A 14147-nucleotide genomic window follows, 5' to 3' on the forward strand; every position below is an offset into this window, starting at 1 on the left:
CTCTCTCTCTCTCTCTCCGCTGCAGCGACTCCATGTACTGGCCTGGAGATCCACCAGATCCAGATTCTGGGGTTAGCGAGCCGCTACGGACCTGATCGGTAGCGCATTGAGCACGGCGGAGTTCATCAGGCCCCCTTTTTTTTTTTTTTTTTTTTTCTTTTTTTTTTTTGCGAGGAACATAAACGTCCATAGGATTTCGCTAACATCCTGTGCCACGGATCGAGCCAACATTACCGTCTGGTGCACATGGAAGAGCTCAATTACATAACTTAAGACTTTCATTAGCCTCTCCGCTCCATTGAGTTCCCTGGGAAAGGTCCAGATGTGACTTCATGAAGGGCCCTCTCTATGCCGAGGCTGTTCGCTCTGTTCCGCTATACCCCCTCCTCCTCCCCTCTTTCTCCATCCCTGCAGCTGTAAGCACTCAGAGGAAAAGCAGGGAGAGAGGGGAGGGAGTGCTTTTATTAAAAAAAATAAAAAAATCAGACACCCCATAGACCCCCCAATCTCCCTTCAAAACAGTTCCAGCCCCACCCTTCCCTCCCACAGGTCTTCTAAAGTAGGCCAATAAGTCTTTTAGCATGTGGTCTCCCTGTCAGCCCGAGGTGGCTGACTAGACAGGCTGCTGCTCCAGGCACAGGGGCAGGAAGTGGGAGCCGGCCAGGAGAGACTCTCTGACAGGCTTCCCAAGTAAACAGCCCTCCCCCCTTCAGCACACATGCTCATACACATTCGTATGTGTTTGTACGCTCCTTCACATTCGGATGTGTATGCATACACACACACACACATTTGATGCGTCACCTCCAGAAACAGGGACAGCCAGGAAAATAGCATACGTCCGGACTGTCTTACTGTTAAACAACACGGTGGTATACGGATGACGTAAAACCAATCTCAGGCTTTTTTTTTGGGCCCGAGAACACGATGCCCACCTTATTCAAGACTGAAAATTGGGAATTGTTTTGCGCGTCCTTCTAATCAGATTAGATTATGTGTGCAAAAGGGCATGAAATGTGCACAGCTGTGTGTCCGTGCCACCGTGGAAACTCATGCCAGAACAACAAGTTCTGCCTTTTTTAAAGGGGGCTCATTTGTTGTTTGATATCCAGAACTCTCGATTGTGGGATTTTTGTGTGTGTCTGAGCATCGTTTGGTCTTGATGGTTTTTTTTTTTTCCAGCGCGGGGCAGCCGCTTGTGTTTCTGGGAAAGACGGCGGACGCACAGGTGGGGGATCGGTTACCGCTGTGATTTAGAGAAATCTCCCTTCGCCTTCCTCCGGGCCTCGTTCTGCTCTCTCTCTCTCTCTCTCGCGTCGCGTTCTCCCCCCATCGTTGTTCCTCGTCTCCGGTGACAACGATGCCTGATTTCGCAGCGTGGAAAAACCACGATGAGTTCCCACAAAAAAAAGTGTTTTATTTCCCAGCAAAGAGAACAATGTGTAGGTGTTTTTTTTTTTTTTTGTTCTCCTCCTGGGTAGACGCAGACCCAAGCGAAGATATATTAACAAGACCTTTGAGGCGAGTAGAGGTTCTCCGAGCTTGTCGAAAGCAATCTGAACTCATCGCTCCGATCCCCCGAGGACGCGCGCCTCGAGAGTCAAGTCTTCAAACGCAGAGTCTGTCAATGCTGACTAATAGAATGCAATGTTGAAATAGTATTTGAGTAGTTTCCATTTTGAAAGCTAATAGTAATTAAAAAACCTTCCCTGAGGCCACCGTGCAAAGCCCGCCTGATGCTGTCCTGTTTTTAATTGTTCTGGGATTCAAAACTAGAGTCTCTCGCTCTTGAGTCTCAGTGAAGTCATCAGCCAGCGACAGACCAGCGGAGGCTGTGGCGGTAAATGCTTAATATATATATATATATATATATATATATATATATATATATATATATATATATATATATATATAAATAGTAAGGATATATGTGAATAAACAGTATGAACATGAGCAGCAGTTACCAAAAGCAAAACATGCAGGTACGAGTATAGACAGCGGTATACATCTGAACACACAATAGATGCTGCACTTTATATATGCACAGTAGTATAAATATGTGTGGTGAGCACATATATATATAGAGAGAGAGAGAGAGAGCAGGTATGTGCATGTTTAGTTGCAGCAGTAAGTCAGCAACCAGTGAGACAAATAACTGAGTGTCATTCAGATGTTTCTGCTTCAGGGTCTCAAGTCCAGGCACGTCGAAAGTCCTCATCTTTGTGGTTTGAATCGCTGCTCTCATGATAATAACAATAATAATAATAATCCTATGCTTGAGTCAACTGTCCGTCGCCCCCTGATGAAGTTTACAAAAAGGTAGAAACGGTACACTGAAGCTAAACTCACTCATGTCCGGACCCCGGCATCACCGACGGCCTTTGTGTCAAAGCTACGCTCTAATCCTCCTTTTCCTGCCTGCCTGTGCGAGAGTGCGTGTCGCAGCAGGTATGCAGGTGAGGCTGCAGGCTGAGCACAGGACAGGTTTCAGGCCTTATCTCCACGGAAGACAAATCTCAGTCAGACGCGTTTTCTTTTCTTTTTTTTTTTTACAGCTAAATTCCTCAATCATGCGCAGCACCCACGTATAGGGAACCCAATATCCACTATTAAAATGAGCCTCTCCACGAGGAGTGCTGCTTTGCGCGCTCAGACTCTCTATACGAGCTGGAGCACGCACGTGTGTGTGTGTGTGTGTGTGTGTGTGTACTTGCATGTTCCCGTGTGTGCTTGCTTTTATGTGTGTGTTTCGGTGTGTGCTTTTTCTTAGTGAGTGGGTGTGAGATCTGCGGTTTCTCACAGTCAGTTCTTATCTCTGTCTCTCTGAGCCTCAGCCAGCAGATCATTGGGAAATAGACACACACACACACACACACACACACAAAAACACACACAGAAAGAGAGACAGAGATACAGAGTTCACTTCACTATTCCCTAACCTCCCAAGGCCAGATATCTAGGCCTTGTTTACAACTCAAACAAACAAAAAAAAACGATACAGCCCATGGTCGCGTTAGCAGCAGGGTGACTTCAGGCCAGTCACCCGCTCAGCGGCCTTTTATGCAGTTTATCACCATTTTGTCATGTCAGTTTTCATCAACATCGTGTGACTGCGGTGCGAGAGTTAGATCCCCGACGCGAGATACGATCGTCTGCGCTCGGCCTCGGTACACGACGGAGCGAGGACTTCCTGTAAAATCGCTAGTGATGTCATCTTCTTTCTGCTTATACCTCTAAAAGGCCCGAGTGACTCAGGAGTGGTTAGTCAACTAGGTCTACCACGGTCCGGCGCATATCTGTAGGGGGGGAGGGGAGTAGAAGTGTATTTATTTCTAGGAGTGCTGCTGTCTGTGTGTGTGTGTGTGTGTGTGTGTGTGTGTGTGTGTGGGTTCGTGCACAGGCCAAGGTCATATAAATCAGTATTGAAATTGGGAGAAACTGAAAACTGTGTTTCAGAAAGTGAGAAAGAGTGAGGTTTGTTTTTTTTCCAGCAGAGGAAACAGATGCTGCAAAATCACGTGGGAGGAAACGCTGTTTTTAGCTTCCTGCACGGTTCAGTGGCTTAATGCTAACCTCTCTCACTATCACGCATCACACACACGTAGGGCACGAGGTGGCAATGTGTGTGTGTGTGTGTATGTGCGTGTGTGTGTGAAAAGCTTGTGAGAAACACAAAAAAAAAAAGTCCACGTTAGTCATATTTCGGTATTTTCTGTCCTTATATTTATATTCATTTTATAGCAAAAGGTGGAAAAGTAAAACTATCCGTGTAAATGTCTGTCGCGGTTTACAGACCCGACTTCACGACTCAACTTTGACCTTTCTGGATCTGGTTGTTGCACTCGCAGTTTTTTTTTTTTTTGGTGAACTTTTGTTTTGACATCCAAATAAAATGGTTTCGACAGGAGTCTCGACCCCAACGAGGGGTTACGAGGTGATTACCGGGGGTAGTGAATGAGGAGAAAAAACTAAAACGTTCTTCTTACCTCGTCAATCTAGATCGTTTGAGTGTGAGTTGCCTAGTTTTTGAGATATCGGCCTTCTTCTTCACGATGGATTTATGGTTCAGGGAAAAAATTGTTTCCGACATGAAACGGCTCGAGTGACAACCGTCAGGATTTCTGGGAAGAAAAGAAAGTTGCTGTCTTTAAAAAATGTATTTTGTGCCATATGGTCCCATTATATTCAAGAGAAGGCAGACGTCTCTACCGTAACTCCAAATCTATATAGAATGATAAATAGCACAACAGGTAAGAGGAAAATATGTATTTTTTGGGTGAACTGTCCCTTTAATATTTGCCTCTAGAAAGTACTGAGAGATGGAAAAAAACACTCTTTAGAGTGCGCTGCCCGTAACTCCTCCTGAACACATGACGTTCAGGGGTCAGGAGCAACAACAAAAAAAAGAAAAAGGTTGGAAGCCATTGGTTTGGATAATAAGGATAAACTGCTGTCGAGATGTGTTATAATGATGTTCCCAGATCTCGACGGTGTTATTGTAAGCCAATGGAAATTGTGGCCAAAACGACGCAAATAACTTGTAATAAACTGGAAATCGTCCCCCCCCCCCCCAATTAGAGCGTGAGTGGGTCAACAAGCAGGTGTTCTAATCTCTGCTAACGGCGCCCACTTTCCTTCCCTGTCGGGGCCGAGTCACGAGACCGGGGGGGGGGGGGGGGGGGGAGTAGAGTGGTTCAGTAGAGGAGAGAGAGCCCAGCGGACCAGAAAACCCAAAGCACAACAGTGTCGGGTTCGGAGGGGGAGGGGAGGGGGGGGGGGGGGGTTCGAGTACGAAGGGTCCCTTCGCCCTCCCGTTTTCCGCCGTGCCCGGGCGCGCTCGGGCCTCGTTTTGGTGAAAAAGAAGTCATCGCTTGTCCATTAGCGCCGGGCTCAGCCAGAGTTTAGTGGCTCCGTGTTTGTTTTTAAGGGTGTGTTTCCACAACCTGTAAGGACGGCCATCACCTCTCTGCTCCCTCTGCTCAACACATGTTGTGTTTTCTCTTCCTTTCTTCGACAGGTCAGGGGGGTCGCCACTTAGTGTGTGTGGGGGTGGCGGGGGGGGGGGGGGGGGGGGGGGAAGAAAAGCACATGTGACACTGGATCCGGGCCCGGGCTAATGGTCATTACTCGGTAAGCAGTGTGTCACGGCCTCAGCCGCCTAGATAATAAGTCTGCCGAGTGCCCGGGTTAAACCCACAGGATCAGGGAGTGGCTGTGACTGTTGTCTTTGTTGATCTGCAATCGGTCTCACGGTGACACAATATGGCTTTGGAGAGCAGAGACATCTGCATGACTGGAGAGAAAAGTGTTACATATACTGAGATTAGAGCGGCGCGATGACTCACACGCCGACTTGCGAAGCCCGGGAGTGACCGATAAGACATCAAACGCCACATGAGACGTTCGAGGAGTTACGTGATTAACCAGAAACGTGTGTGTGTGTGTGTGTGTGTGTGTGTGTAGGTGGAAATGTGGAGGTTTATAATAGAACGATGCTCATAATGAGAAGCCACAAGTACAACTCAAGAGATTGCATATTTTTTATTCTATTCTGTTTTTGTCGCGTCCAAAGTCATCAAAAAGTAAATTAAAGTGGCTTCTCCGGGCAGGTGAACTTCCCCCACACACACACACACACACTCTACAGGCGTAGATAGTCAGGAAGGAGTTAGAGATGGGATGAGGAGGCACAAATTAACACAAATTATAAAACACATCCCCCGTAATTAAGGTAAGAATTTCAATATTTGGAAAAACAAGACGCTAAAACACCTGCCGCAATCCCACCCGGTGAAGCCCGCAGACAAAAGAGTCAACGGGGGGGGATGACGAAGCTGCACTTTCACTATACGTAAGACGGGCTCAGGGCTCCGTGGCAAGGTCAAAGGTCACATGTCACTGAAGCCATACCTGCATCGTGATCATATGTTGCTGTCAAGTAATCAAGGTGACTGTCAAGGCTTTTTGTTTCAGAAATAAAATAGATGGAGAAACAAGAATTTGACATTTTTGGAAAATATATACGCGAGGGGTCGATAAGATCAATACCACTCCTGTGTCTGAACATATGTAGCTTTAGCCGGCAGCTGGTTGGCTTAGCTTCGCATAGAGGCGGGACATCGGGCCAGAGCCTCTGCTACAGCCCCCCCTCCCCCCTCCCACCTCGTGACCCAAAGATACTTATAAAGACACATCTGATGTGACCACTGATATTAAAAGTCAGCCCTTGTTTGGTGATTCATGACCCACATCACCTGTCCCTCTCAGCGATGCAGACACACACACACACATGCATGCACTCGGGTCCTGCAGCTCTCAGCTGTGAGCGGCGATAAGGGAAACAGCAGTTAGCACATCCAGTACTATTTGCTCCCCTTCTTTTTCTCAGACAAAAAGAGGTAAAAAAAAACGATAACACAATTACAAAGTGTACACGCCGCCGCATTCTGCGCGGGGTCAAAGGTGGGCGAAGATACCGAGAGACGAGCCGCACACCTGCTCTATCCTGTTGTGCAGGAAGCAAACGAATGCACCGCAAGCCCTCGTGATCTGTGTCGCCGTGCCGTGTTTCCATATTGGAAACCTGCTTCTGTAACAATGTGACGAAAGTAACGTGTGTTCTTTTTTTTTTGTGTTCCTGCCACATATCAAAGAGCAGAAGACACCCCCCCCCCCCCCCCCCCCCACCATCAGCACCCTCCGGCACCCTTCAGACCTGCTGCTGGAGGTTCAGAAACCCACTTCCTGGTGCTTCGTCTCAAGGTGCCTCTTTTCTCACGCACGCACACACACACACACACGCAAACAGGAAACGGCCCTCTTTCATGTCCCTAAAACTGCAGTTTAAGTTATTCTTAAAGGGCAAGAAGAAGATGTTCTCAAGTCATATTCAGCTGAAAAAAAAGCTTTCCTTTATATTTATGTTATTATTTTATTTCCTTCGCCGCGAACTACGCTTGCACATTTGATGGTCGGTAACAAAATATGAGCATAAGCACCCTTCATATAAGGAAATGTTTCTTGTTTTTTATGTTCTGCACTCTATGCATGGACAAATATATATTAATTCTGTTACATTTCCATGTGTATATAGTGATGTCACTGCTGCATTGAGGCCCATTGGACCAAACTCTCCAGTTCCTCCAGTGAACAAACTGTTAAAAAACTCTTTTAGGAGGGGTAGTGCTGCCTAAAAAGGTCTTTTCAACCCCCCCTTCAACCAACCACAGATGTTTAGCATATGAATTGTAACATTAACTGTTTGCTGTCTGACTGTGACTCCACATGACGCATAAAGGCGATAAAACAATGTATTTCCCCCCTGTTGCAATATGTCCTTGTTCTGTTATTGCTTCACTTCAATAAGCATAAAAAAAAAAAAATTAAAAAAAAAAACGTGTTGCATTGTTGGCCTCTCCCAACAAAGTTTTGTTGTTTTCATCGACGCCAGCTCGAGGAAAAAAAATTTTGTTTTTAATTCGCGGGTGCGTCACGAACAACGCGTCGACCCATGTGTCGACCACATGTCGTGGTACTTTTAAACTTTCTCCCCGCTTTTTGGAAAGAATGCGTGACACAAAAATGAAACGCCGTGTGTGCGAGTGAGTAATCAACTGCGAGTATGAAAGAAAAGAAAGAAAGCTATATTTGGAAGGCCATTTCCCTTTCTTTTTAAACTTGCTGGTATGCAAAGAGGAGGCTCTTGTTCAGAGACGGATGGATGGCTGGGTCGGTGAGGAGGAATCCAACCGGGTTCTCCGGAGTAGAGAACAACAACGAGGCCTCCGCGGGTCGGCTGTGACGGGTCAGCACCCACCAGAGAGGAGGAGGAGGAGGAGGATGATGAGTGTGAAGGAGGAAGCGGTCTGTGTGTTGTTACTGAAATCAAATACCACTCTGCTTTAGTGATGGTGACATCGAGTGATCGTTATCTACGTGCATTCGTGTCAAATCGACCACATGGGGTGCCGTGTGTATTTGTATAAACCTCCCAACCTGCGACCCAATTGTTTATCTCGTACTTTGAGGAATATCCTCACGCGCAATCGATCCGTTTACTCGTAACCTCAGGATCCCCCGATCAGACGATAAGCTCAGCAAATCGGACATTATTTATTTAATTATTCTGGGAAACGTTACAGCACACACACACACACACACACACACACACGGATCAATATTTCCAAGCAGCGCCTCGTCTTTGCGTAACCGAACCTGCTCGGTTTGATCATCCCCCAGCAGGTCATTACCCCCCCCTCACCCCGACTGCTCCTCACCAATCAACTTCCACCACAGTGAAACTCCCTTTTTAGTTCTGCTTTATTTACAGAGAAGCACCGGCGGTCCCATTTCCCATCTTTTTTTAATTAGAACATATTCGGTCCCTTTTATGTACAAGCAGCCTGACAGTGCACTGTTACATCGTCATGGTTAGTCAAGTTAGCCTTGGGCTACAATTTTTTTTTTGTAAAGCCCATATATGATTACATTTTGGATAATTGGCGTAATTAAAAAGTATGCCTAATTAGAGGTTAGCCACGAATGTGTAGATAATTTTCATACTGAAGGAAACTTTAAATCTGGTGATTCTCAGGCAGGTTCAGGAGTTATTGGGGTATAAGTGTCTTTTTATAAGTGGATTTATGGGGCCTCGGTTTTTAAAGCTTTGACACAACTTCCCTGAAGTTCTGTGCTATGTGAATATTATAATAACCAGTCTCCTTCTAACCAGCATCATGCTTTAATAACTGCATTATTGGTGTTGGAGAGCATCTCAAAAATCAGATTTCAACCAAAAGGCACACAACTCATTAGACAGTTTTAACTTTTCAAAAAATACGGGGTTTATTGACTTAACTGCGATCAATACTTACAAAAAAAGAGGGCGAGAAAAAACAAATAAAAAAAACCAAAACAGGTTTTCATATAAACTCACAGAAATTACTGTAGTGAAAAAAACATGGCTGAAAAAATACATTCAACTGTTTTACTTTCTTTGTGTCAAAAATATGTTCACCTCTTCCAAACACATGTAGGAAACAAGAGTGACTTTTTTTTAAATTGTCCTCCATTTTTATCAAATATAAAAAAGGCAGAGAAAGCCTTAGCTACCTGGAATGTATTCAAAGAGGCACTTCCAATGGTCAAGAGGGGGGCCAAGCAAGTGCATCAAGCATCCAATCAAATGAAAAACAAAATAAACTTTCCTCAACCCATTTTGGTCACAGCTATTGCTCGTAATAACAGACGGGGGGGGGGGTGTAAGAACTGACATTTAAACAAAAAAAACAGTCCTGACTTGGAGACGCCCCCTAAACCAGTGGGCCGTCTCCCAGCACCCCTCTTTTTAAAATTCTACCGTCGACCCAAGTATTGAGTTAATAAAGTAATAACGGTTAGCTACCGTTACCGTCGGGTTATTGTAAAGACGTGAAGGGGGGAAAAAAATGGCAGGAATGAATACAAGCAAATCTAGTAGAGATGGAATTGCAGTCCGATATGGGGAGTAAGAAAAAAGAAAGTACAATAAATAATCAAAAAAAACGCAAAAAAACCCATCTTTTTTTGCATTTCTTTTTTCTTTTTTGCTTTAAATTAAGGTTCATTTTTGACAAAGTGTAGTTGCAGAACAAAAAGTCATTGAAGTACAATATATTAAACTGTGGAAAAAAAAAAAAAAAAAAAAAAGGAAAACTCGACAAAAACGTCTTCAACAATCTTTAGATTAATATGGAAGATCATAATTTAACATAAAAAGAAAATATATTCTATTGTTCATTATCCAGATAAATACAAAAAACAAAATTAACCAAAAAAAATGCATATGATCAGCAATAAATATGTTCTGATAAGTTAAATAAGCAGTGACAAGCAAAAAAAAAAAAAAAAAAAAAAAAAAAAAAAAACCTTCCATCTGGAAAGTTTTTTTTTCAAACAATAATAAACGTAATAACATTAATAAAAAATAATTATCAAATAAAGAAAGCAAAAAAAGGATGTAATGAGTACAGAGTCTCCTTTTTTTGGGGGGGGGGGGTAAAATAGCTTGGAAATCCGATTTCGTCGCGTTGCAGGATGTACAACTGCATCATGGGAATGCTGGAATTCCCCCAGATCCCCAGAGAGGATGAAGGCCGGGAGGCGGGGACAAAGTCCTACAGGTTTAATGATCAGTTTGATATCAAGACTTCCTTCCCAATAAAAAAGAGCCAGTGACCAGCAACAGGAGGAGAAAACTCAGGGAGGGAGGGAAGAGGAGGAGGGGAGGGAGGGAAGAGGAGGAGGGGGACGACGACATAACCAACTTCCAGTTCAAAGTCCTTCCTGCAGACTCACCCAATCCACAATTACATAAGACAAGGCTTGAGAAGAACTGTGACAGGGAGGGGGGGGGGTTATAAATGAGAAAGAACCAAAAACAGTAGTCCATTCACCCTAAACACATGCAGAAACCACCCCAAGGCACTCCCACCCTTCTTTTTAAAAAACTATTCATATCTTTATCAGGGTCTATTTTTTCCTCTTTTTTTTGTCTCAAAAAACGTCTGCAGTACATTAGTGAGCACCCTCTAGCTAGCTCGAGGGGGGGGCGTGGGAAGTGGTATGGTCAAGGGAAGAGGGCGGGAGAAAAGAGAGCGAGAAAGAGTGGGTGGAGAGTAAGGGAGGGGGTTGCGGGGCTAGTGCAAAGCACGCCCCCTTTCCAAGGCCACTTGTGCTGCTACACATTCAAGAACAAAATGAAGAAAGAAAAAAAAAAAAAAATCAAGTGGCACCTGGCAAAACAGTCAATTCTTGTTCTCATGATTTTTCATTGTTCAATTTCCTCTCCTTTTTTGTTTTTTTGGCACTTTGACACATGGCAGGGTACTTTTAAAAAAAAGAAAGAAAAAACTTGCTTTGCAGATTAACGGGAAGGGGAAGAAATGAGTCGAGAGAGAGTTCCTTTAACTGACTACATCCTTGCAATGCCAACAAGGAACCAACACGGTGGTGTGAGGGGGGGTTGGGGGGATGCTCGAGGCGGGGGTGGGGGGTGCAGAGGTAGAGGGGAGTGCCGTGTTCTCTCGGTGTCATCAAACTTAAAAAATAAAAAAAAAGTCACACTGGTGGACACTCGCAGGCTAATCATCGGAGATGGAGAGGCGGCTGAAGATGGGGAGGCGGCGGGTCGTATCCAGCGTGGGGGACTCGGAGCCGCTCAGGCTGCCCCCGGAGCTGCTCTGGTAGCCATCTTGGTCTGACAGAGAGTCGGGCTGGCTGGATGGAGTATCGAACATCTGGGGGGACACCAACATGGGTCTGAAATAGTACGGCGTGCTCGTCGGAGACGGGGGCGCGGGGGCGTTGGGCTCTGTGCCCACGGGACCGACGTTGAGGCTGGGCCCAAACAGGTTGGCCAGCTCCTGGCTGGAGTAGGTGAAGGGGTTACTGCTGGGCCAGTCCGGGACCTCGTCGGGGAAGAACATGGGCGGAGGGGTGACGGAGGTGGGGCTGTCCCTCAGCCCGGCCGAGCTGGAGAAGCCCGCGAAGCTGTAGCTGTGCTGCAGGCGAGGCCTGTCCATCTTGTTGGAGGAGTTAAGAGGGGAGCACTGCTGGGGAGGCCCGCGGCGCTCCTCGGCGTTGTGGATGAAGTGGCAGCGGGGCCCGTACGGGCAGAAGCCGATGGTGTGGAAGGTGCGGCACAGCTCTGTTTTGTATTTGGGGTGGCGGCTCAGGCTGCGTAGTTCGTGGATCCCGTGGGCAAACTGGCATTTGTCGCCGTACTTGCAGGAGCCGTTCTCCTCGAAGGGCCTGCAGAGCTCCGTCTTGTAGCGGCTGGAGTTCACCTGGCTGCCGGTGGGGCTGGCGGGGCCCAGGCACTTGTTGAGGGGCCTCTCGCCCGTCTCGGAGAAGGAGCGGTCTCGCATGCGGTTCTCCTTGTTGTTGCTGCCGCAGCCGGCGTTGCCGATCCCCGAGATGAGCGAGCAGTGGTCCGCCGCCTTCAGGCTGTTCAGGAACTGGTTCTGGCTGAACTTTGTGCTGCTGACAGAGTGCCGCCGCTGGTACACGCCTCCCACCGAGGGACACCCCACCGCCTTCCTGTCCAGCAGGGCTCCGGCGGGGCTGGATATGGGCACGTTGGTGCCAGTGCAAGGGACAGACATGGGGCCCAGGTTGTTGTTGTAGCTGAGCAGTTTGTTGTTCTGCAGAGACACAAAAGAACACACACGATTAGAATCGATATCCTAACATCGTCACCAACGTTGACAGTGTGGTCCTGGTTTTTACAAAAGAGAGCTGGTGGGCTAGCGAGAGAGAGAAGAAGAAATAAATCCACAGGCTCCTCTTGCATGACTTGTGTTCTTTTTGGCCCCGACAACATAAGCGGATACAGGCCTATAGAACAGCAGCTGGTTTGGCAAGTTGCCCCGGCTAGGAATGTGTGCCGGGTTTTAGTAAATGGAGCACAGGAGAGGCCACAGGGCCGCTTGGTGGCTGCAACCGGTTGAAAAGATAAAGATGGCAAAAAGCGTCCTGCTGAATGAATTACAAGCTCATGTGTGTTTAGGACGTGGTCACTAGTCACAGTATTAAAAACTACGCCGTTTAAAAATATGATTAAAAAAAAGAAGATGATCTGACCCCTTAAAATGCATGTAAACACAAACAGTGCAATGAACCATTAAGATTTATTTTTAAATAGTTAACGTGTTAACACATATTAACACGGTTAATCACATATACAGTTTATGGGGGGGGCGATAGCGAGTTAGAAAGCCAGACACATGTAGTCAATGATTGGCGAGCATGTGGCTGCTTTGTGAGGAGTATTACAACAACAACAAAAAAAGTGGCGCAAAAACTGCGCTCATTAACAGAGCGACGAGCTTCACGAGCAGCACGTGAAACTGCCGTGACTGGCTGGCAGTGTTAGTGTTGGTGGTGGTGGTGTGTAGGGGGGGGTGAACCGACGTGGCACGCGGTGCACGTACACGTTTAAACGTTTCAACAAGTGTGAACAGTTTAAAGAAAGTTTAAAAAAAAAAAAAAGACGCTTTTCGGGACAAACTTTAAAAAACGACGGGTCGGGAGAAGAAGCGCAAAAATCAAAACAGGTCGCGTCACGAGCGGAGGGCCGCGCGGGCATGCGGGGCGCATCATTCCTCCACAGCGGGGCTAACTGCTTGCTAACAGGCCACACACACACACACACACACACATACAAACACACACAGAGAGAGATATTAAAAACAAAAGTTGTCAAGCTACCTTGTTCATTACTTCGAAGTCGAAGAAAGGCGACACCACGGCTGCGGTCATCTTTGCAGCGACCAGGGTGTGAAATAAAAAAAAAGTAAGTATATATATATATATATATATATAAAAAAAAAAAAACCCAAAAAAAAAATAATATAAATTAAAAATAAATAAATAAAAACGTGTGCTTGCTCGGAAAGTTGCGCAGGTTCTGCCGAGTTCCTTCTTGAATTCGCAGCTCCCGTGTATTTCTGACCCTGCAGAACACCCCCTCTGCCCCGCACCAGCTCCGACATTTGCTTTATAATCCTTTGCAGGAGGAGCCTCGAGCGCTGGGCGTCAACTTCTTTTTTTCTTTCTCTGTAAACTTTTTTTTTTTCTTCTTCTCCTCCTCCTCCTCCTTCCTCTTTTTTTCTGAAGGGACAAACTTTCAGTGGGTTGTCAGTTTTTGTTGGAGATTACCAGACATTTGAGGGGGGGGGGGACGACACACGCAGTATGAATACAGAACGGTGGCTTTTTAATATATATTTCGGACCGACGGTGCAGTAAAGAAAATAGCTTTACCAGTACATTACTTATTACTACTGTACATGGAAGTAGTGTCTCAACTTTAAATGTGTCAAGTATTTCTTGTTACTCTCAGCTGATGGCACACACACACACACACACACACACACACACACACAGCAGGCCGGGGCCACAGCTTTATTTCCTCCTTCTTCCTCATGGAAGTCTGCTACCGTCTGGAGTTGTTTACCGGGAGGCGCTGCACTATCCTCGGGGGTTGTTCAAGCTACCATCCACCACTCTGTAATTAATTTACTCCTAATTGCTGGACTGTAACGTCACTTGTGGGACTTTCCGGTGAATTTCAGGCAGCCAGGTTTGTTTTTTTAACTCCTTCAAGA

General features: G+C 46.2%; 1 protein-coding gene across 1 annotated transcript; it reads right to left on the bottom strand.

Moving 5' to 3' along the window:
- Positions 1-8818: 8818 nt before the first annotated feature.
- Positions 8819-13496, bottom strand: zfp36l1a (zinc finger protein 36, C3H type-like 1a). The gene is made up of 2 exons (XM_034525204.1): positions 13249-13496; positions 8819-12182 (listed from the first exon to the last, which is right to left on the bottom strand). Exons 1-2 carry the CDS (start codon positions 13297-13299, stop codon positions 11121-11123), a joined length of 1113 nt encoding a protein of 370 aa, XP_034381095.1. The 5' UTR covers positions 13300-13496; the 3' UTR covers positions 8819-11120.
- Positions 13497-14147: the final 651 nt, after the last annotated feature.

This window comes from Cyclopterus lumpus, chromosome 22, assembly GCF_009769545.1.
Source record: "Cyclopterus lumpus isolate fCycLum1 chromosome 22, fCycLum1.pri, whole genome shotgun sequence".
NCBI lineage: Eukaryota > Metazoa > Chordata > Actinopteri > Perciformes > Cyclopteridae > Cyclopterus > Cyclopterus lumpus.